At 46.1% G+C, this 22072-nt stretch overlaps 1 protein-coding gene across 10 annotated transcripts in view; it reads right to left on the bottom strand.

Moving 5' to 3' along the window:
- Window positions 1-20394, bottom strand: part of MPP3 (MAGUK p55 scaffold protein 3) — an 89917-nt gene extending 69523 nt beyond the window's left edge. For 5 of the 10 annotated variants that reach the window (XM_061591360.1, XM_061591366.1, XM_061591367.1 and 2 more), the window contains exons 1-5: window positions 19877-20394; window positions 12191-12311; window positions 9702-9820; window positions 4808-4885; window positions 3573-3653 (exon numbers count right to left, since the gene is read on the bottom strand). In XM_061591360.1, the coding sequence (XP_061447344.1) occupies window positions 3573-3653; window positions 4808-4885; window positions 9702-9820; window positions 12191-12215 (303 nt within the window). In that variant the 5' untranslated portion in view covers window positions 12216-12311; window positions 19877-20394. The other 5 variants (XM_061591361.1, XM_061591365.1, XM_061591364.1 and 2 more) reach the window with 5 other exon arrangements.
- Between the last annotated feature and the right edge of the window lie 1678 nt (window positions 20395-22072).

Raw genomic sequence — 22072 nt, 5'->3', positions numbered from 1 at the left:
TCCCAGGGTTTCTATTACCCTCCCCAAACAAATCAGCCAGCATTCCAGGGCCACTGAGCACACTCAGCCCTCATTAGGCTATCTTGGGTGCTTCTTCCTGCTTGAGCCTTCTTCCCTTTGAAAAAAAATGTCTTGCACTTGCACTAACCTCGTGGCTCTCCCAAGCCTGCTAATACCACCCTCCTATGTGTGAGCATTGCCATTTTAGCTACATTAAGCAACAGCATTCACTACCTCAACACAAGATAGAAAGCAAGACATGATTTAGTATACAGCAGGTGTGGGGAATCTTTGGCTTCCAGATGTTGCTAAACTATAGTCCCCATCATCCTTGACCACTGGCCATGCTGGCTTGGGCTGATGGGAACTGTAGTCCAACATCATCTGGAAGGGCGAAAGGTCCCTCACTGGCATGAGAGCCCCGTTTAATGGTTTTGGACCAAAGAGGACAAAGAGGAGCAGACAGACTGGGACTTGAAGGAGGGCGTTCAGGTATGGTTGAGCTAGAACACTCCAGTGCTACTGACTGTGACACCTCCGCCCCCATAGATCTAATTTCTACTGAGGCACAGCCCGATCAGGAACTTGCTTCTTCACTTTCCCATCACCCCCTTCCGCGCTCACCCCGCCGTCACCGCCGCACACCCCTCCTCCTGAGGAGAAGGGCCTCCCTGAACAGTCCACAGTGCCCTTGCCTCAGATGTGTAGGCTGGTATGCCAGCAGGCTCAAAGGGTTCCCACTGTCCACTGAGGAGGAGCGCTCACATGCACGCATGATCCCGATCATGACACCTTTCTCACACAAGTGGAAGAAGACCACCCATCCTTACTGAAAGCTTGTAAGGGGGGGTGTCTAATTGCTGCGACAATGTCTTAATGCAGTGTAGTCAAGCCTAGCTTTACCTAGTAGAGATGCCAAATCCTGTGTAAATGGTAAGGTGATTCATGAAGCATTCTGAACTGAAATTTTCCATTAAACTAATAAAGAAAAGCACATCTTTGTGTTCGTGTCTGATTTCGACGGGTTTGGGCAGGACACCCACACCTGGCATATATACTCACAGATATTTTTCTACCACATCCCTCCCTCTCCTGGCAGTGGCAGCTGATGGCTCCATGTCAGTGGAGCAGTGGAATCCGCTCTGGGTTTTAGTCCGAACCTGTAGGTTTCAGCACCTTGGAGAACTCCTTGAAACTTCTTACTAAGCATGGAGCCACCAGTTGCCACTGACTCCCTGCCAGCCAGAGAAGAATTTATTGACTTACTAGGCATAATCTAAAATTCTATTTCTTTTACAAACAATCAGGGGGAGGAGAACCAGCTGATAAAAACATTTTCCCCCTGTGCTACCTGAGTTCCTATCTCATTCTACATCTATTATAGAGCTCTGCAATTTGAGGATCGTTTGAAAAGGATTGTCTTTATAGCTTATTGCACTCAGTCAAAGTTATTAAAACCCTGCTCTAAAAAAAACCCAGTTTGTTATATAGCTATTCAATACCTAAAAGGAAAGGAGAGCAAAAGACTTTCCTCCTGGAGTGGGAGAAGAAAGATCTCTTGCTACCAAGACGGAAGCAGCCATGTATATGATGCATTCAATGCTGCAGGACAAGAAGCAACAGGTTTCAATGAGTAGGCGGGCTTGATTAAATATTGGAGGGGATGGGAAACTGCAGCTCAGCAAGGCTTGGCTGGTTTCAGCACTACAACCATATTGTTATTGTTATTAGAAATAAAATAAACTAAAAATAATACAAATGAAATATCCTCTGCAAATGTGCAGTGTCTTTTTATGCTCACCAAGTAGCCACAACCATTCACCCCTCCCCACCACACATAAACACACCCAGAATTAGGAATAAATCATTAAAAGTATTTTTATCTCACTTTTCTACCGTACAAAATACCCAGGGCAGCTAATAAAACCAAACAAATCAACAGTAACATATGCTATTGAATATATTAAAAGAATAGCAATAAACCTGAAGCATTAAAAGTATCAAAAAATTAGCAAAATGTTATTAAAACTATGAGTAGCAACAAACTGATTGCAGCAGCAATAAACAGACAGCTAAATGACCATATTTCCAGATGCCTTTTTGGAACAGCCTTAGGGCCCCTCCTGACATCCTTTTTATTCTACATTCATGATGATTTGTGCTCATGATGGTATCAGGGCGGTTATACACAATCCCACCTTCCAGCATCCAACTGTCTCCGGGTGTACTTGCACCAATCAGTGCATGTCCCATTGCTTCCTGCTAAAATCCTGTGACTTTCATACCACCACCAGAGGGAGGGCGTTGTCCCGCTTTTGTTGCACTGTAGAGCAAGGGTGCCCTTCTGAATGGCAATAATGCGGTAACATATGGGAAGCATTGCAGAACAACTAACAAAGTGGAATGAAGTGTGGACGGACCAGTACAAATCCACCATTAATGCACTATGATTGCTTCAATGACATATTGCAGAATTCACCCACCTAAAATAAACCACCAGCTGGAAGAGCTGGAGGAACATGAATGGGCTTACCCACATGGCCACCTGCCCCACCTCACAGGGCAAGGGAACATGATATGTGCAGGCCTTCCAAGAGAAGGCTCACATCACAAGCAGGTAAGTGACCAGGGATCTGGCCTTTTCAGCTGTAGTGCCCTACCTCCCTAGGGAGGCTTGCTTGGCACTAAATCTGGTGCCCTTCCAATGCCAGGCAAAGACCATTTGATTTTTCCAGCAAAAATCCTCCTCTTGTCCCACAGTCTATGTGAGATTCTTAGTAGGTGGCCCCAGAGACAGAACACGTAAAGCCAAAACCAAGAGTCTATTGGCCTTGAAGGATAAGATTAGATTGAAAATAAATTGCTCATGAGCGAGCCAAGGATGATCATTCCACCAGGTGCAGGAGGGCAGATTAAAGCTGTTGCACTTACTGCATTTAGGATTTTAAAGGAACCACACCCAGGAAAGGGAGGGGAGTTTCAATGACAGACCAGGCACGTCTCAAAGAAACCAGCCACACACACACATATATACCCCTTTGACCTTCCTTCCTAGGCTCTCACTTTCTCCCAGCAAATGCCATCACATCTTGAACCCTACCCCACAAAAGAGGGAACCATTTTAGAATAGGGAAATGGTGGAAGGGGAAAGGGTAAGCATCCTCTCCACCTGGCTTCTTCACTCCTGACTGCCACCCCGGGAAGCAGTTTTTCCTGTACAAAATGGGCCACGGGCCCACAACCATTTATACACGTTTCTGTCCACAGAGTTCTCAGTCCTTTCAGTATTTAGGCCCCATGTGAGTTTTTTTAACCCTAGCCAAACTTTATTAATTTCTCTTAGGCTCTGTTTTGTAAACATTCTGCCCCTCACACATATACTCTAAGCAGTTACCCACAGCAAAACCTCAGCAAGCTCTTCTGAGTCTGCAGCGGGGAACTACCTAGGTGTAATTCTAGCCTGTTACACATAGCTGAGCAATGACAAATGATTAGAACTGATCAGGAAATGACCAAACACTGTTTCCAACTCCCACTCCTTTCTCAAACTACAGAACAGAGAACCTTTTTACCCTGAGATGTGGAGTTGACAGCAACTGCAGTAGTTCTTTTTCATCATTGTTCATTGGTGAAGTCTGCAATTCTTCCATTACCTTAAAAAAAACACAGGCAGACAAGAGAGAAATCCATCTATGCACAAGACAGGTGAGACAGCATCTTAGTTTTTGCTTGCATTTTCAGGTCAATGGTTTGCTAATCTTGGTATCATGCTCTGGAGAAGTGACATGTCAAAGATCACTTCTATGGCATATATAAATGCACTGCAAGGTATGCAAGACTGAGAAATGACACAAGAGCATAGAAAAGCTGTCTTATCCCAAATCAGATGCAAAAAACCCCCCTAAGTCATGAACCTATATATATACACACACAGACACACACACACAGACATATATATACACACACATATACACATACACACACACACACATATACACACAATGAAAGAAAACCATTAATAATTATCTCAGTGGTTAGAAGGAATACAAAGCAGCACAAGGCTAGATAGTACATAAGCTGTATAAAACAATGAAAGATGAATTTCAACAATAGAGTGAATATTTATAATAGTACAGTAAATGCTGGTTGATATTCTGGATTATGTTTCCATTTCATCTAGCTTGGTAGTGTCTATGCCAGGTTGGGAACCTGTGGCCCTCTGGATCTTGGGACTTATGCTGGTCTCACCTGAACCGGGATGAGGGGTTTACACTGTCATATCTCCAAATGAGCTGGAGTTGGGAACTCATGCTGGTATAGCCCCACCTAAGGTGGAGATCTGCTAGATCATAAGTCACCCAACCCAGTGGATCTTGGGTTTGGTTTGCTCCCAAAGGGTCAGGTAGTCTACGAATGATTTAGCACTGGGTTCCCCACAAACATGAGGTGGCCTATGGGCAAGAGGCGGGCCCCTTCTGGTCACCCTCCACTCCTGAGACAGATGGCTCTCTGCATATTAGAAGCTGGATGGAACAATTATAAGATTCCAGACCCAATAGGCACCATTTGCCAGAGGTGGAGATGACAAAGCATGTTGAGGTTAGGGCTCATTTATGCTCCTCTTACTGCTCACTCAGAGAGCAGGATGAACAGGTAGCAACAGCAGCACCAGAAGGCTTCAGGGATTGGTAGCGCGCCTCCTATCAGTGTGGGGGCCTTGGCAGGTGCCCGATGCGCCCAAACTCTGATGCCGGCCCTGATCACACTGTACGCACATGCTCTGATAAAAGGTGATGCCAACACTTACATCTTCAGCTAGAGCTGAGGCACTGTGAAGAACTGGGACTGGGCTCTGCCTTTCATAATGGCACAGCTTTTCGTGAATCTGTAACAGAAGATAGACACACACATGTACAAAATAACTGTTCAGGACTTATCATTTAAATGGGAGAGGGAGAGAAAAACTAGGCATTGAGAGTGCAGGGGCATATGAGAGCAATTCAGTGAGGCCAAAGCATCATAAGTTGAAACACAAGCACCAAAGACATTCGGAAAGAGACACTATATGTGTTTATATGCTAATGCTAGAAGCCTCTGAGCCAAGATGGGTGAGATAGATGAATATATATGGGGTAAGGCAATCCCGCAAGTAAAATGGCTCCAAGCTGTTGATAGCTTTAAATACTAATAGTAACACCTTTGACTTGGCTCAGTAGCAAATTGGCAGCCAGTGAAGATCCTGAGCAGAGGTGTTATATGCTGAAAGGATCTGATCTTGTCAGAACCCGTCGCATTCTGCACTAACTGCAGTATCCAGGTTAAGTGCAAGGGAAACCCCTCGTAGAGTGCACTGCAGATATACTGGTCATAACAGAAACCTGGTGAGATGGAGAGAACCAGAGGGACTTAGTTCCCACTGTTTCAAAGCCATGGCCACACCAGCAAAAAGGCCCTCTCCCCTGTAGCCACCCACCACATCTCAGATGGTGTACACAACCATATACACAAAAAGAGAACTTTTTTTAATGCAGGCCTGGGCTCCTGCTGAGAGGAAGGGTGGAATATAAATCAAATAATAAACAAATAAATAATACAGTGCAAGCATTTCTTTCAAACTATTAATTCCCTCTAAAAGTGTTTTGTTGCTGTTGTTGGTTGTTTGGGTATAAACTGAAGGCATGGTTTTGTAAACTCCAAAAAGCACTCTGCAGACCATCCTGACAAGAAGTGCCATTAAAATTCATCACTGCAAACGTATGCATATTCTAGTGATTTCTTTGAAAATCTGAGCAAAGGCTCTTGCAAGACTGCACAGGCTTGGCTGTTAATATGAAAGAAGTTTACTTCATGAGGGTAGTTTTGTATTCACTGCTCCATGCCACACATTGCATTTTAATTGTTTCCTCCCTCCCTGTACGGATTCAAACACAGGACCCAGTTTGCTTGATACGACAGTTGTGGGGCTTAACTAACACTCATTGGCCTCAGAAATGCTGCTGTTTCAGATCTAGATGTGTAGAAGCTGGCTGTGATTATTTAGCCCACAGGTGGCGAATCTCAGACCCAGGAGCCAAACCCAGCCCTCCATGCATCTCTATCTGGTCCTCGGGACCCTCTCTAGCCTACACCTCCTCCTCAGTCACATCCCCTTTCCTCAGGCCAAACCTCTCGCCACTTTGCAGCCTCCTTGAATGTTTTTGCCTGGCTGGATTATGTACTTGAATACTGGATGGAGGACAGAGAGTAGTGTGCGAGTGTTTGTAGAAACTAGCCTACTGTACAAAAGTAAATTCATTGCTCCAGCCACTTTTGCCTTTGGCCCTGCCCAAGACTCTCGCATGACCCGCAGAAGGATGCCCAGAAGGGAATGTGGCCTTCAGGCTGAAAAAGGTCCCCCACCACTGACTTAGCTCCAGTTCACATTTTGACAGGGATCTGACACTGCAGCAGCATAACTGAGGAGCACCAAAAACGCCTCCCCTCCAGTACACAGACAACATCCTGCATCGACAAGGCCTGCATGGGAACATCTACTCACAAAGAGCATCCGTTTCATGCTATTTCTTCCCTTCCCCCTTTTCATCTGTGGGGGACAAAGTATGCGGACAGAACTCGTCCGCGATCAAGTGCTGGGATGTGCAAGAGGAAAAAAAATTGTTTTGCTTCTCTATTCCTTTAATTTTTCACTCATCTGAACATGCATTTGTTTTGTTCTTCATTCGTTATTAGCCAGTTTGTTTTCATGATCTCCCGTGGTTTCCGTTTTTTGATCAGTTTCAGCTCTGTCACACCACTGTTTGCTGTCCAAGGCACATGACATTTTCAGGCATTCTACTTATGCGCGCATGCACCCACCCCAGAGATTAGACCTGCCAAATTTCAAATAGGTCGGACAAAGAACTCCCATTTTTATCAGAAACTACTGAAGCAGTGGGACCATGCCACAGACCTGCCATCCCGAAACTAGCATCACTGCCATTTATCAAGCACGGCAATAGTGAAGTTGGGACATGCAGTGGCAAACTTGGGGCTGTGCTAGCACACTGGCAGAGCCAATCCAGTATGCCTGCACATTCCTGACCTCACTGCCACCCTACCCCCACACTGTCACGGTAAGCAGAAACAACACCAGTGTCAAGAGTGTGGCTCCATGGCACGATACATCCACACCCACACTGGTATTTTATAGCTCAGGGATGAGGAGCCTGTGGCCCTCCAAATGTCATTGGACCCCAACTTCCATCATCATTGACCATTGGTCATTCTAGCTGAGGCTGATGGGAGTTGGAGTTCAGCAACACTGGAGAGCCACAGGGTCCCCACCCCACCCCCCTCTCCTTGCCCCCAAACCTCTCTCCTGATCTTGTTTCCCAATCCAAGGCTGTGCTGCTCATCTGAACATGAGCAAACAGTGGGAGGCACTTGTGTAGCTGTTATTTATTGATTACATTTGCACCCAAACTTCCTCCAAACAACCCGGGGAAGTATATATTTTTTTTAACCCACTCTCATTTTATCTTCAAAATAAACCTGTGAGGTAAGTGCTGAGAGACAGTGGCTAGCCCAAGGTCACCTTGTCAGCTTCATGACAGAGTAAGGATTGGATCCCAAGTTTCCTCAGTCACACTCCAACTCTCTTATTTCCACCAGAGGTGGGGAAACTCTGGCCCTCCAAATGTTGCGGGACTATAACACCCCATCATCCCTGACCACTGGCCATGCTTGCTGGGGCTGATGGGCATTAGAAGTCCAACAGCATCTGGAAAGTCACAGGTTCCCTGTCCCTGTTATAGACAATTCAAAAGGTGCCCGGACTCACAGAAACTAAATGAAAAGCAACTAGATTCCCCCCCCCATTTATTTCATATTTCTTTTAACTCCCATTATAGCTGGTATAGCACAGCAGGGAGGAGAGCCTGGCTGGGAGTCCAGAGTCTGTGAGTTCAAATCCCCGCTCCTGTCTCCTGGGTGTCAAGGGCCAGCTAAAGATCACCCCCACAGGGAGTGGCTCAGGGGTTACGTGCCCTACCACCTGTGCAGCCGTGGGCAAGCTGCATAGTCCCAAGGAGCCCAGTTGCCCCCCAGCTGGCAGTTGCTGACAAGGAAGGGGCTGGCTTGTGCAGCCGTGGCAAGCTGAGCAGGCCCTAGCCAGCTGGGGAGGCCTAGACTCAGAGGGATGCAATGGTAAACCCCCTCTGAATACCGCTTACCATGAAATCCCTATTCATAGGGTCACCATAAGTCGGGATCGACTTGAAGGCAGTCCATTTCCATTTAATTCCCATTCAGTTTAATAATAAAAATAAACCAAATGAATGTGGCTCACTGGTTTAGTGTTCCATTCATTTTTAAAATGAATTGCACACCATTCATCAAAAATTTACAACAGGGGTGGGGAGCCTTTCCCAGGCCAAGGGCCACATTTCCTCCCAAGCAACCTTCTAGGACGCCCACACCAGTAGAGGGCAGCCCCAGAGGCAAAAGTGGGCAGGGCACAGTAGGCTACGTTCCAGCCATGCAAAAGCAAGACATTTCTCAGCACACCCCTCTCCATCCAGACAAGCTAGAGGCATTATCACAGTTCAAGGATGCATTCCAGCCAGGCTAAAACACTTTCTTCTTCTTCATCATCATCAATTGTCTTCCACATATATCTGCCAAGGTGATTTGCACAATACAATAAAAAGGCTAAAAAAAAAGTTTAAAACAGCACAGAAAATGAAAGCAAATGAATTTAAAAACAATACAGAGCAGTCACTCGTGGCAGAGACCCATTCATCCATCTGGGAAAGTTTGTAGGAATAAAAATGTCTTCAGTTGTTTCTGGAAGATGTGGATAATGGAAGCCTGACGAATCTTTACAGAAATGCTATTCCATAAAATGGTGTAGCCACATTGAAAGCCTGAGTTCCTGTGGAACAGGCTTCTGAGATCTTTTGGAACTTGCAAGAGAAGCCCTCCCACAGACTGCAGTGACCTACTGGGTATCTAAGGGATAAGGCAGTCTTTCAAGTATTCAAAGGGCCTTGGAAAAGAGAGTGTGGTCTTGGGAGAGTCCCAAGAGCAAGAGAGAGAAGGCTGGACAGTTGCATTCAGTGGCAGCTAGCAGCTTCATGTCAATGGGACAGTGGAACCCGCTCTTTGTTTCAGTCCAAACTTTCAAGGAGCTGTCCTAGATGTGAAACCTTGGACAGGTCCTTGAAAGTTTGGACTAAAATCTAGAGCAGATTCCGCTGCCCCACTGACATGGAGCCACCAACAGTCACTGGTTGCATTTGGGCCCCAGGCATGAGGTTCCACAGCCCTGGTTTACATGAAAGACACAGCTCATACAGGCAATGATATGTGGTGGAGGGGAGGGGACCTGCACTGCTCCTCCACCACCATCACCACATTCCATCACCAGCTCCTGGAGAATGTATAAGCAACAGGAATGGTTGGAGAGTGGCTGAGGTACCCATAGGTCTGCAGCTAAGCAGGCCCGGCCAAGCCAGAGCCTAGATGGGATGTCCACCACCAGTGCCAACCCAAATACCTGGGAGGGAGAGAGGAATGTAAATTTAAAAATCTGGAAGTGTTCAGAAGCACTCTCCATTCTCTTTGTTACATCACAATGTCCGGTTTTTGAGCTCGCAGACTGCAAAGAGGTTTCAGGGTTGACTATTAGGCCAAGTGGGAACTGGAAGGATCAAAATATTTACCTTCATTAAATAGCTTAGACTCCTCTCACTGAAGATATCTCTCAGGAACACCATTTCCTCCTTGTGATTTGAGTCAGGTCTCAGCTGCGATGTCAAGAGGGCAAGGGTCTCATGCAAGCCTACAGGACAATCACAGAAGATAATCGCTGGAATAACCCATTATTCAGTGATAAACAGCATAGAAAGAGCTTAAGGCCAGGCTCTAGAGGCAGTTTCTGTCATGGCTGCAGCACAAAACAAGAAACTGGGACCAGGGAGAGCAGTGGGGGCTGTTCCATTAGGGCAAATGGGGCATTGCCCCACCAACCTCAGTCTGCCTTTAGCCAGTCCCCACCTGCCTGCCTTCTTACTTGTAACAGTCCAGGGGATGCCACTGCCTGTCACCTTCCTCCTTCTTAGTCTCAATGTCCTTGTAGAATGCAGCAGGAGGAGTAGGACAAAACTGGAATTAATTGGCTCTGCCTGTCGTTGGCTGTAATTGCGCCTGTCATTGGCTCTGGCTCCACCTATTGCAGGCCTACTGCCTTACAGCCCACCAGTACCAATGATCATCAGGCACCACTGGCAAGGGGAAATTCCTCAGTGAAGGGCTACATACAACACCAGTCCTGGTCCAACTGCACTCACTATCTATTAGTACACCTTACATTTACTCCACTATTGTTCCACTTGAAACAGTCATGGCTTCCCCCCAAGAATCCTGAGAAGGGTTGTTTCTGAAGGGTGCTGAAAGTTGTTAGCAGTTCCATATTCCCCTCACAGAACTACAATTCCCAGAGTTCTTCGGGAAGAGAGACTGACTGTGAAACCACTCTGGCAATTGTAGCTCTGTGAGGGGAAGAGGGGTCTCCTAACTACTCTCAGCACCCTTCACAAACAACACTTCCCAGGATTCTTTGGGGCAAGCCATGACTCTTTAAAGTGGAATAATAGTAGAATAAATGTATGGTGCAAATGCAGCCTTAGTTTCCAGCCCCAATTCAAAGAGTTGACTTTGACCTAAAGTCTAAATGTGACTTAGGACTCCAATACCTCAGGAACCGCCTTTGCCTGCATGAACCTGTCTGGGCCCTGCTTTATTATCAGGACCCTTCACTGTGTGTCTCCTCCAAGAGAGGTGTGGAGAGTGGAAATGTAAGAATTCACTTTTTCAGTGGTGACTCCCTGTCTGTGGAATGCTCTCCCCAGGGAAACATGCCTGGTGCCAACATTATCAGCTTTTAGGTGCCAGGAAAAGCTTTGGGCTGTTCATTTTGGATCATACCTCGGTTGTTGTGGTGCTCATCTTTTTGTGGGGCAAGTCAGAATTTGACCTTTTTGATAGTACTGCTGGATGGGCACTTTGAGGAAATGTTGTTTACTGTAGTTTTGTTTTCCTGTTCTCTGGTTTTTAACTGTTTTGCATTTTATGATGCTGTAAGCAGCTTGAAGATTTTTTTTTTTTTACCATTCCACTGAATTGCTCAGTTGTTGTTTTTTCAGCTGTCAACTCTCTGCGGCTTCATCTTTCTGATTACTGTTGGGTTTATATCACTCCCTCCAATAGCAAACTCAGTGCCCCTGCGCTAACAGGACCAGAACCAAAATGTGGCCACAGAAAAACTACAGGAAGGTGTTGGCATGGTTGGGTGAATCCTGATGTATGCAGGACTACAAAAAAAAAAGAATTTAAGGGGGGGCAATCCCCTCCCAAAAAAGGAGTACAATGAGAACTGAGCATGCTCAATGACATCCAGATACCATGGAATGTTGAATGTCAGTTAGGTAAGAATACCAAAAAAATTATATAGTTTTCTGAAGAAGAGGCAATAAAACCCTATAACATTTTGTTCCAGGCCCCACTTATTTAACGGGATACGGTTTCTTGTTTTTAAACTACCTTGCTGGAAGTAAGAATGGGGGAGAAACGTGGTTCTGTTCGCAAACTTCATTTGCACTTCCTGAAAAAATATGCAAACCAAAACTCAGCCACCCTTTGAATTTCGTACTTCTTTGAAGTTTGCAATGCAGTTCTTCAACCAGGTAATGCATACAAAAATGCATTTACTAAGGTAAAATGTGCATTAAATGCATATATTGATGAAAACAACTTACTGAAATGCATTATATTGGGGGAAATTACTTGCACAATGCATATATCGAGGAAATTGCATTAAAATGTGTATATAAGGAGAAATTCACATGAAAATGCTGATGAATTTTCATGAGGGCTTTAAAAAATTGTAAACTGATGTAGAAATGTGAAGAACTGAACTTCTGATTTGAAAAATGAGAAATGGAGAGAAACAGACATTGACAGATTCTAGTTGTAAGCCACCCTCAAGGTTTCCACTGGAGCACAACACAAAGATTTATTTATTTAAATTATTGTATGCCACTGCTGAACGTCATGGTGCTCTGAGCCTGGTTTTTGATCAAACGCAACTCTAATACAGCACCTTATTAACATATTGTTTGGGAATGCACCAAAGCAGCAAAGGGCTCCTTACCTGAATCTTCAGACAGGACAGGCATGGTTTGTTCCTCACTTGCCACCTAGAGTCAATGGATTTTCAGCCCAAATGACTGATCCACTTCCAAGGGGATGGGACTTACACGTAAGCAGAATGCCTGCAGTCAGGGAAACAAATAGATGAGAAATACTTTTATATATCTTACACACAGCAAGCAAGAAGTGGGTGAAAATGTCTTTTTTTATTATTGGACTGACGAAATAAGGAGTCATTCCTTACTCCAGCTTTGGGGAACCATTGGTCCTTTACATTATTTATGTATTTATTATTTAATTTATATCCCACCCTTCCTCCCAGCAGGAGCCCACCTGCTATGTTGGACTCCACCTCCCATCTGCCCTAGCCAGCATGGCCAAGGGTCAGGGATGATTGGAGATGTAGTCCAGCCACAGGTTTTCTCTCTCTGTATGATCAGGGATGATGGGAGTTGTAGTTCAGCAACCTCTGGAGGGCCACGGGGCCCCCATTCCTGCCTTATTCAAATATTATTGCCCAGCTACATTTCCCCAGCATTCCTGCCATACTATTTGGTAAGAGGCCATTGCTTGGGGAGTAGGGGGCTGAACAGATAAAAATGGGACGGAAGCAAGTAGAACATATGTCAAAGTTTGCAAGGGGGAGAAGTTGCATAAGGTCTCCCAGAGAGGGACATAGATGCAAGAGCAGTGTAGTAAATCAGGCTGGCCTCACAGCCCAATCAATACATTTCGAGAGACTAGGAACCAAAAGACTCAAACTCATGGAAGGTAGAACCACAAAGCAAAGGAACCGATGTAAGATCCTCAGTCTACACCTTCATGCAAGCACAGCCCTTTCTGTCTCTAGGCCTTGTCTGAGGTTCTTCCTCAGCTCCTCTTTCTGAGACGTCCCTCTGTCCCTGTTCCTCCACTTCCTCCACTTATCTTCCAGCTTATCAGCTCCCCTGTCCCCTCTCCTCCTCGGCAAGACCACTATGAGAAAATGTGCAGCTTTTGCCTCCACTGTTAACTAATTGTGGCTTGTTGTTATATCTAAACATGGATAAACTGTGGTTAGTTTTACATTATAATTTACTAAAACTAGCCAAGTTCAAATTAGGGTTTATTGCCTTGTTTCAATAAAACATAGGCAGGATTAACCACAGTTTGCTGGGTTCCAATGAAATGACAAACTGTGGTTAATCAAAAACAGAAGTGAAAGCTTCCAACTGCCTCCTCTAACCGAGCATGTCAGAGGCAGATGGGGAGCCCAAGACTCATTGTGATTCATTTCTATCACAATAAACCATGGTTTATCATGACATTATAACTACCTCACTTTTGGTCAACCCTATCAAATAGAAGCCTTTGAGGGCAACTTTTTGTATTGCACAATAATATGCAGCTATTACTCGGCCAAATGATGTTCACCCGGCTGGCATGGCTTCTCTGTGTGTGTATATACTGGGAATGACAGGACTGGGGATCAGAAAGACACCCCTCTTCTCCCCAATCCACATGTAATACCATAACATTTTTAGCACATATTTACAATTCAATTGTATGCATGTTTACGGATTCCAATGGGACTTACTCCATAGTAAGTATGCTTGAGATTGCAGCTTTACAGTGCAATCCTACGCATGTCTACTCAGAAATAAGACCCACTGAATTAAATAGGTCTCACTCCCAGTACACGTTTACAGGATTGCAGCCTTCAAGTCATCCCACCCCTCTAATTTTGTGCCTGAGATCTCCAGTCTGCAGCACACCAGCAGGTGCATTTGTGCATCCTTTTTTTCATTTTGGCAAAGGGGAAACTTAATGAACTCCAGCAAAGCGAAACCCTTAATTGCAGCATCACCTTCCTGTTTAGTGAACCTCTCTTCAAAAAAATTATACCTAGGCTGTGTACTCCCTCTCTTCAGCACTGGGGTGGCCAACTGTCCTAAAAGAAAAGAAAAAGGGTAAAATTGCTGCAAAGAGGAAATTCCACTTAAAGAGCAACAATTTCATCCTGCAGCAAGATTCACCTTTGCGCCATTTTCTAGCACACTGGCTTTCAACACAAAACCTCGGTAAAACTTTATCTATAGTCAAACCTGAGAATTGTTCATTATCTGGGGAAGGCTTCCTATCACCACTTTGCCAATGGTAGCTTGAGTGCACATGAACAGCTTCACCAACAGCTAAGGAAGACTGAGAGATAACAGACCAAACGAGTCTGCCAAAACAGATTTCTAATATGCCTTGCTTAGTAAGAGCACATGCCTAGGCACCAGGGTAATGAGAGGCCATAGCATAGTTGTATAACACCTGCTTTGCAAAGAGAAGGCTTCAGGTTCAATCCCCAGCATCTTCAAATAAGGACTTGAAAGACCCCTGTCTGAAACTTTGGAGAACCCCTACCAGCCAGTATCAAGCTTAATGGCCCATGGTATAAGGTAGCTTTGTATGCTCTAGATTCTGTGTCAAATGTCTACACAGCCAGTCACCTGGGATCTTTTTAGCCTGATCTATTATTATTATTATTATTATTATTATTAATAATAATAATAATAATAATAATAATAATAATAAATAATTTGTATCCCGCCCTTCCAGCAGGAGCCCAGGGCAGCAAACAAAGTACTAAAACACTTTAAAACATCATAAAAACAGATCTTAAAATACATTAAAACAAAACAGCATTAAAAACATTTTAAATAAACCTTTAAAAGGGTTAAAAACATTATTAAAAACATACTAAACAATTCTGACACAGATGCAGACTAGGATAGGTCTCAACTTAAAAGGCTTGTTAAAAGATAATCATCATCGTCGTCATCATCTCCACCATGATGGAGAATCCTAATTCTAAGTCTTACCAATGTTACATAATCCTGTCTGCTTCCTTTCTCTCACTCCATTAAGGATGTCAGGTGGCCCACTTCCAGCAGCACTAGGCCCACATAAAATGATGCTTACACATGTTTGCAAGCAGCAAGACCTGCTGGGGATGGACCACTGCTCCCAGGCCGCACACATGCTGCGCCTGCAAAAGGTTTCCAGCTCAATCCCTGGCCTCACCACTTAAGATAACTGCTAGTAGATGATGGGAAAGACCTCTGCCTTAGGCCTTGGAGAGCCACTGCCAGTCAGAGCAGATAATATGAGGCTACATGGACAAACAATCTGACCTGATATAAGGCAGCTAAATTCCAATAAAATATCAAGCATCTGCTCACACAGCTACCCTGCTCTTCTGTTTATTTATTGCCTATGCTCACGACAAAAGGATTATCTGAATTGTTCCCCCTTGGGCACAGGCCTACCACACTGCCTTATGGAGCACATTTGGAAGCTTGTGGCTGCATTCCAAAGAATGGCTTATTACTTCAGCAGCAAAAGCAGCAGCCTGTCACTACAGAGCCATTAATATTGTTTCACTATCATTATTTACATTTATTCACCACTCTGCACAAGAAAATGTCTCAAATCCATAAAATACAGCAATCATTTAAAATGAAACACACAAAAAACACAATAGAACAGAATTCCTAGAAGTGCTCATCCAACAATAACTATAAAAAGGACAAATCCTACCCTAGCCCAAAACAGGTCACAAATCGTACCACAACATGATCCCATTTAATGACCAGAAGCCTGGGCAAACAGGGATGTTTCAGCCTGACACCTAAAAGCTGACAATGATGGTGCTCTGTATGTTTCCCTGGGGCTGGGGAGAGAAACACCACTGAAAAAGCTCATTCTTGCAAATTCCTCTGCACCTGTCTTAGAGGAGGCACACGGAGAAGTGCCTCTGATGTTGACTTCAGGCTCCAAGGTGGTTCAGGTTTAGCAGATCAAGCCTGAACAGTGAAATCCTATACATCTTTATTCAGAAATAAGTCATCTGAATATGATTGCAGCAGAACCAGTCCACAATCCTATATATTGTTTACTCAAGTCCAACTGTATTCAGTTGTCCAGTAGGTGATGTTAGGATTGGATCTTCAGCCTGCAGTCTTAAACCTGGGAATCAGCTCCATTGAATTTAATGGGAACTTACACAGGACTGTGCTCAGCACTTTTTGTCTTCCTACCTTAAGGAGGCAGAAAAATCAAGTGATCCATCACATCAAGGCCAGCCCACTAATCTCTAGACCAGACTTCTCCAACCTGATGCCCTCCAGGTGCTTTGTACTGCAATTCCCATCATTCCTGCTCATTGGCCATGCTGACTGGGGCTGATGAAATCCAAAAAATCTGGAGGGTACCAGGGTGGAAAAGGCTGCCCTAGACCTTTTATCCATCTGCTCTGGTTGTAATCTCTTCCTACATATGCTTGAGTACTAAACATTCTGCCATCCACGCTGCAGCATTCAAACACTCTGTGCAAGACACATCCCACTGAATTCAGCCAGGCTGTTGACAGGCCAACCACAACCCAGGGCAGTCCCTTAGGACTCAGGTCCTCCCCACCGTGAGTCATCTTTGCATCAGGCACGACCACATTCCATCTCAGGGGGCCCTCGTTTGCTCCCAGGTCTGACACACTCAAGAGTCAGCGCTATGAGGCCTCTTAGGCTTCTTGCCCAGCACCTACCCTAACGGCCAAATTTCTCGTTTGCTTTTCTGAAAAGAGGTTGCGCTCACCTCTGGTGCAGAAGAGACAGATACTTTCCCATCATGAACCTCCACTCGCACTTTGTTTACAGGATAGTAAGAAGCGGTTTCCAATGCAGTTATTTTATTTTATTGCTGTTTTAAACCACTCTTTGTCAACAGAGCTCCCAGGGCAATTCACAAACATTGAAACAGACAAAAGGAAAAGCAACAGATACAGCAGCAATTACAGGCCTCTGTCGAGGCACAATGCTAGCTCCAGAGCCCCTGCATGGGGAAACAAATCCAGTTGTGGGGGCTGTAGGGAGTGGTAATATGCCAACAAACTGATCAAACATTGTCAGTTCCCTAATTTACTTAGAAGTCTATACAGCCAGCTTCTTCCATCACTAGCATTTGGCCGGCCTTAAGCATTTGCCCTGTAGCCTTAAGGCTTGGCCCATGCTGAGCTTCTCTCAGGCAGCTGTCATAAGTCTCTTTGCTCATATTTAATAGACTCAGAACCAGTGGCAACTGGTGGCTCCATGTCAGTGGGGCAGTGGAATCCACTCCTGGTTTTAGTCTAAACTTTCAAAAAGCTGTCCAGGGTGCTTCAGCACCTTGAAGGTTGAGATTAAAACCCAGAATGGATTTCACTGCCCCACTGACATGGAGCCATCAGCCACCACTGCTCAGAAGAATGGGTTTTGCTTTGGGCTGATCTCTGGACTGAGTGGATTCTAAAGCATCCACTGGCTCCTGGGTGTCTCCCATAGGTCAAGGCATCAGAATGGCCGATCACACAGCCAATCAGCGGCAGTAGCCATTCTCTTGGTGGAGGACTGTTGCCCTCACATTCCACTTGCGAGCTTCCCAGAGGCATCTGGTTGGCCACTGTGGGAAACAAGATGCTGGCCAGATAGGTCTTTGGTCTGATCCAGCAGGGCTCATCTTACATTCTTAAGATGCACTTTGGGGTTTAGACAGGGGATTAGGTCAACAGGGCACAGCGATGATCAGGTGACAAAAGAGGGTGGTGGGGCGATGCGAGAGAAGGAGGAAGAGAAGACAAGAGGTCGAAAGACAGCAGAGATTGGGGGCAGACATTTCACCCATTTTTCTGAGCTCTCTGAGTATGTTAGCAAATCTGTTGAATGTAAAGGTGACTTAGTATATGTATAAATACCAGAATCTTTTGACAGAATCTCTCAGGAAAAGCTCCTGAGTAATCTTTTAACCATCATGGGCTGTGGCTCAGTGGTAGAGCAGCTACTTTGGATCCAGGTTCAATCCCGGCATCTCCAGGTAGGGCTGGGAGAGACTCCCTGCCTGAAACCTTGGAGAGCCATTGCCAGTCAGTATAGACAATACTGAGCCAAATGAATCCCTGGTTTGACAGAGTGTAAGGCAGTTTCCTGTCTTCCCAAGGAGGAAAGAGAGAGTGTGTGGGTAACATAGGAGGTAATATGGGAGTAGAAGGAGGAGAGCAGAGGGTGGGAAAGAGATTGAAGGTAGCAGAGGGCTGGGAGAGGAGGACAAAGGGGGGAAGCACCCTCCCCCTGATTCTGTTAGGCTGTTCATGTCAGTTCCATGTGTATGCGTGTCCCAGGGAATGGTCTGAAGGCACATGAGGCCACCACCTCGCTAAAAGTAAGCAGGTCTGGGTCAGGTCTAGGTCAGTGAACCACATGCATACTGCCCTGGGTTTCTATGATGAAAGAAAGGTGGGGTAGAAATTTTAAGAAAATAAATAAATAAATGCATCCGCAAGGAGAATGCAACATGTCAGTTCACAATTGCACATCAGCACACGTGTGTGAGAAAGGGGTACAGGGGAGAACGGCAAAGAAAATAAAATCTAATTTTTCTCTCTCTGCTTCAGGTAGCTCTTTCTCCCAACTTCGTCTTACTTGGTGAAATATTTTCAAGAAGGAGGAGAGGCTATGAAACCAACAGCAACAGGATCTAGGGTTTACTTTCAGCTCCCAAACCTGTCAAGGCTCTTCCCTAGAATATGAGAAATCATTTTTTAAAAAATTCTGAGCATGTGCAGAGTGGTTTTCTCTCATCAGTGAATAAGCTCATCCAATCCCACACATACAGAACATGTCCCGCAGGCAGGCCGGAGACTTGCCACCTTAGAAATCCACACGTTGCTCTTGGGAGTCCTGCCTCTAGCTGAGGCCCGAAGCTGAGATGCTTGCCTACTTCCAGCCCTAGAATGTGTGATGAAGAGGCTGCCGGGCTCACCCTTGGCACAGCACCATACAAGCACATCATGAGAAAACACCTGAGGATGGTAGCGCTCTTTCACTACAAGGAAGCCTTGCTCACCCCTACCCTTGGGATCAGGCAGGCAGGCAGCTGGCCCTGGGGTCCCAGGTCAAAAACACATGATTTGAAGCAGGGATGCTAGGCCCATGCACCTCTCTCAGCTTTCGAAATTAAACTGTGCTTGGGCAGGGAAAGAGACAATTCTTTGGAGGATCGAGGGCGGAGAGTGGACTGGAGAGGTGGATAGGAGGGCCCCGCAAGCCTCTATGGGCCACGCAGAAGAGAACCGAAGGAAGTTCCAGAGGGAGGGTCAGGTGCGCGCGCGCAGCTCCACAAGCTTGGCCTGGCCCGGCCTGGCTTCTCCATTCCTCCTAACGCCGCTACCGCCTCGCTCGCCCGCCTACATGCACGCACCGAATCCCGCTGCAACGTTACCCGCAGGAGGAGCGGCAATCCGCGCTTGGGTGGCTGGGTGGCTGGATGGTTTGCCGGTCCTTTCCTTCGGGGGTGTCCACTCGCTGAGCGCGCGCTCTAATATTTGGCTCGCCCTCGAGGCGCGCCTCGCTCATGCGCTTCGCGGCGAGGATGAAACTCGTGGGGAGGGACGAAAAGGAAAGCTAAGCACACACACGCACACCGCTCCTGTGCACCTTCCCTCCCCCTTTTGTTCGGCGCTGGGAAGACAATGCCCGCGGGCCGCTTCTGCTCTGCAGCCTCCCTCCTCGGGAGTTGCGCCTCCGAACGACGGAGACGGAGAGAGCGAGCCGGCGGCGGCCCGCCTCCTCCCGCTTCGCAGGCTTCACGCCAGCCGTGGGTGGAGGGGGAACATTCTGCGCTCTCCTACCTGGGAGTAAACTTCACTGAACACGGTGGGATTTGCTCCTGAGTCAACAGGCAGAGAGGAGCGCGGTTGTCTCGCATTTGTGCCGATTATTCACACGCGCTTGGGTGCCTTCTTAATCCTGTTCCGTGGCGTGGTTTCCTCGTTTCATAAGGGTATTATTCCCTCCCTCGCCTGCACGGCTGGCGGATCACCCGGACAAAAATCGGGATGGAGAAACGGAGGAAGGCCTGAGCCCTACCTAACTCTCCCACTCCAAACAGGAAGCGGTCTCAGCGCCGTAAGGGTCGGACGAAGGGAAGGAATCCTCAGCTCAATTGGGGGATTCCCGCGCAGAGGCTGCTGGAGCACCATAGGTGGAGCCGTGCCGGGGAGTCGGTTCCGCCCTCCTGGGCTCAAAGCCAATGAATACTTCAACAAATAGGGCTGTTGCTCAGTCGCAGGACATCTGCTTTGCATACCCAGGTTCAAGGCCAAACATCTCCAGTGAGGGCTGAAACTGACCCTTGTCTAAACTCCCAAGAGCCCTCCTCGTCATACCTTTAGAGCACAGCCAACCCACATTTAAAGCCGGCGATTTCCTCCAAAGATTCATGGGAAGTGTAGTTTGTTAAGGGTGCTGGGCATCCGTAGCTCTGGAGGGGAAAACCACAGTTCCCAGGATTCTTTGGGGAAAGGCATATGCTTTAAATATGTGTTGGATGTGATTTAAATGTATAGTGCGGCCCGGGAACCTCAGACCTGGGGCCAAATGTGGCCCTCAGAACTCTCCCAAGGCAAGCTGTGCCCCTCATTGGCCCTGCTTCGTACCCCAAGTGTTTTTCCCTGACAGAATGTGCCCTTGGATGCTGACAATGCTTCTTGCTTGTCTGGGTAGAGGAGAGAGAGGGGTGTGTGTAGAAGCTAACCTACTGCAAGGCGGTGGCATTTATCATCCCACCCCTTTTGCCTCTGGCCCTGCCTACCACTGGCATGTGGCCCTTGCAAGGTTACCGGGAAGGGAATGCGGCTTTCAGGCTGAAAAAGGTTCCCCATCCCTGATGTAAACAATGCTGAGCTAGATGAACTAGGAAATGGATTTGCTCTAAGGCAGCCCTCTAGGTTCCTAAATGATCAAGTTTATTCTTTTAATGTTTCTCCATTTTTATTAAGTTAATTTAATTTTGACGTTTGATGAGGGTTGCGGTTCCCTCCCGTCCATTTCAGTTTTTCATCTTGAGTGCTTTGTTTAATGTATTTGTTTTGTCCCTGGGCATTTCTGTCTTCAACTGTTTACTGTTGAATGATCCTTTGCATTTTTATCCTCCCAGTGTGGTGTAGTGGTTAAGGTGTTGGACTATGACCTGGGAGACCAGGGTTCGAATCCCCACATAGCCATGAAGCTCACTGGGTGACCTTGGGCCAGTCATTGCCTCTCAGCCTCATGAAAATCCTATTCATAGGGTCGCCATAAGTCGGAATCAACTTGAAGGCAGTACATTTTTCTTCCACTAATATTAGCCACTGTGATCCATAAAAAACCTGTAGGTGCACAAGAGTTGCACTGGAACCCACACCAGAAAAAGAGGCATCAAACATCCTTCTAACTGCTGGGAAAGGGATTGCTCTTGGAATGTCCAAAGAGAAGCAAACCAGCAACTGTATGCAATAAAAGTACAAGAGATGCTAAATCCTCTGCATTCTGTTCTGCCTGTATTGTATTGCACTTGTGACAGTGAAGCCTCTGGCACCAATTAATTGAGTTGGTTGCAATTCCACAGAATGTTCCCAAACATTCCAACAAAGCTGTCACAATGTTTGCAATCCAGATTCTTTGAGGAAACGCATCAGCTGGACTGGGATGGAAACCCAATAAAAGTTGCGGAAAGGAGGAATCCTGCCACATATAGCTTCTGTTCTTGCAGCACTGTGACCTAGAAATCCTAAAGAAGATAATGATAACAAAGAGGCAGAGAGGCATGCAATTAATTTTACACACCACTGATGTGAACTAGCCAGCCAGTTCTTTGAATGCAGAATCCTGGTTTATTTTTTTGCTGGTCTATGACTGTAATAAAATTTATCTATCTATCTATCTGGTTTATTTTTTCTCTTGTCTTTCAGCTCACTAGGACTCCCAGTAGATGTGTGCAATAGGCTCAAACTGGGGTACAGCTGTGCACTGTGTGTGTGGCATCATCTTGTAATACTAATAGTGTG

Source organism: Rhineura floridana, chromosome 11 (genome assembly GCF_030035675.1).
Source record: "Rhineura floridana isolate rRhiFlo1 chromosome 11, rRhiFlo1.hap2, whole genome shotgun sequence".
Classification (NCBI taxonomy): domain Eukaryota; kingdom Metazoa; phylum Chordata; class Lepidosauria; order Squamata; family Rhineuridae; genus Rhineura; species Rhineura floridana.
The sequence above is the reverse complement of the archived record's forward strand: the minus strand, read 5'-3'. Positions and strand labels throughout refer to the sequence as shown.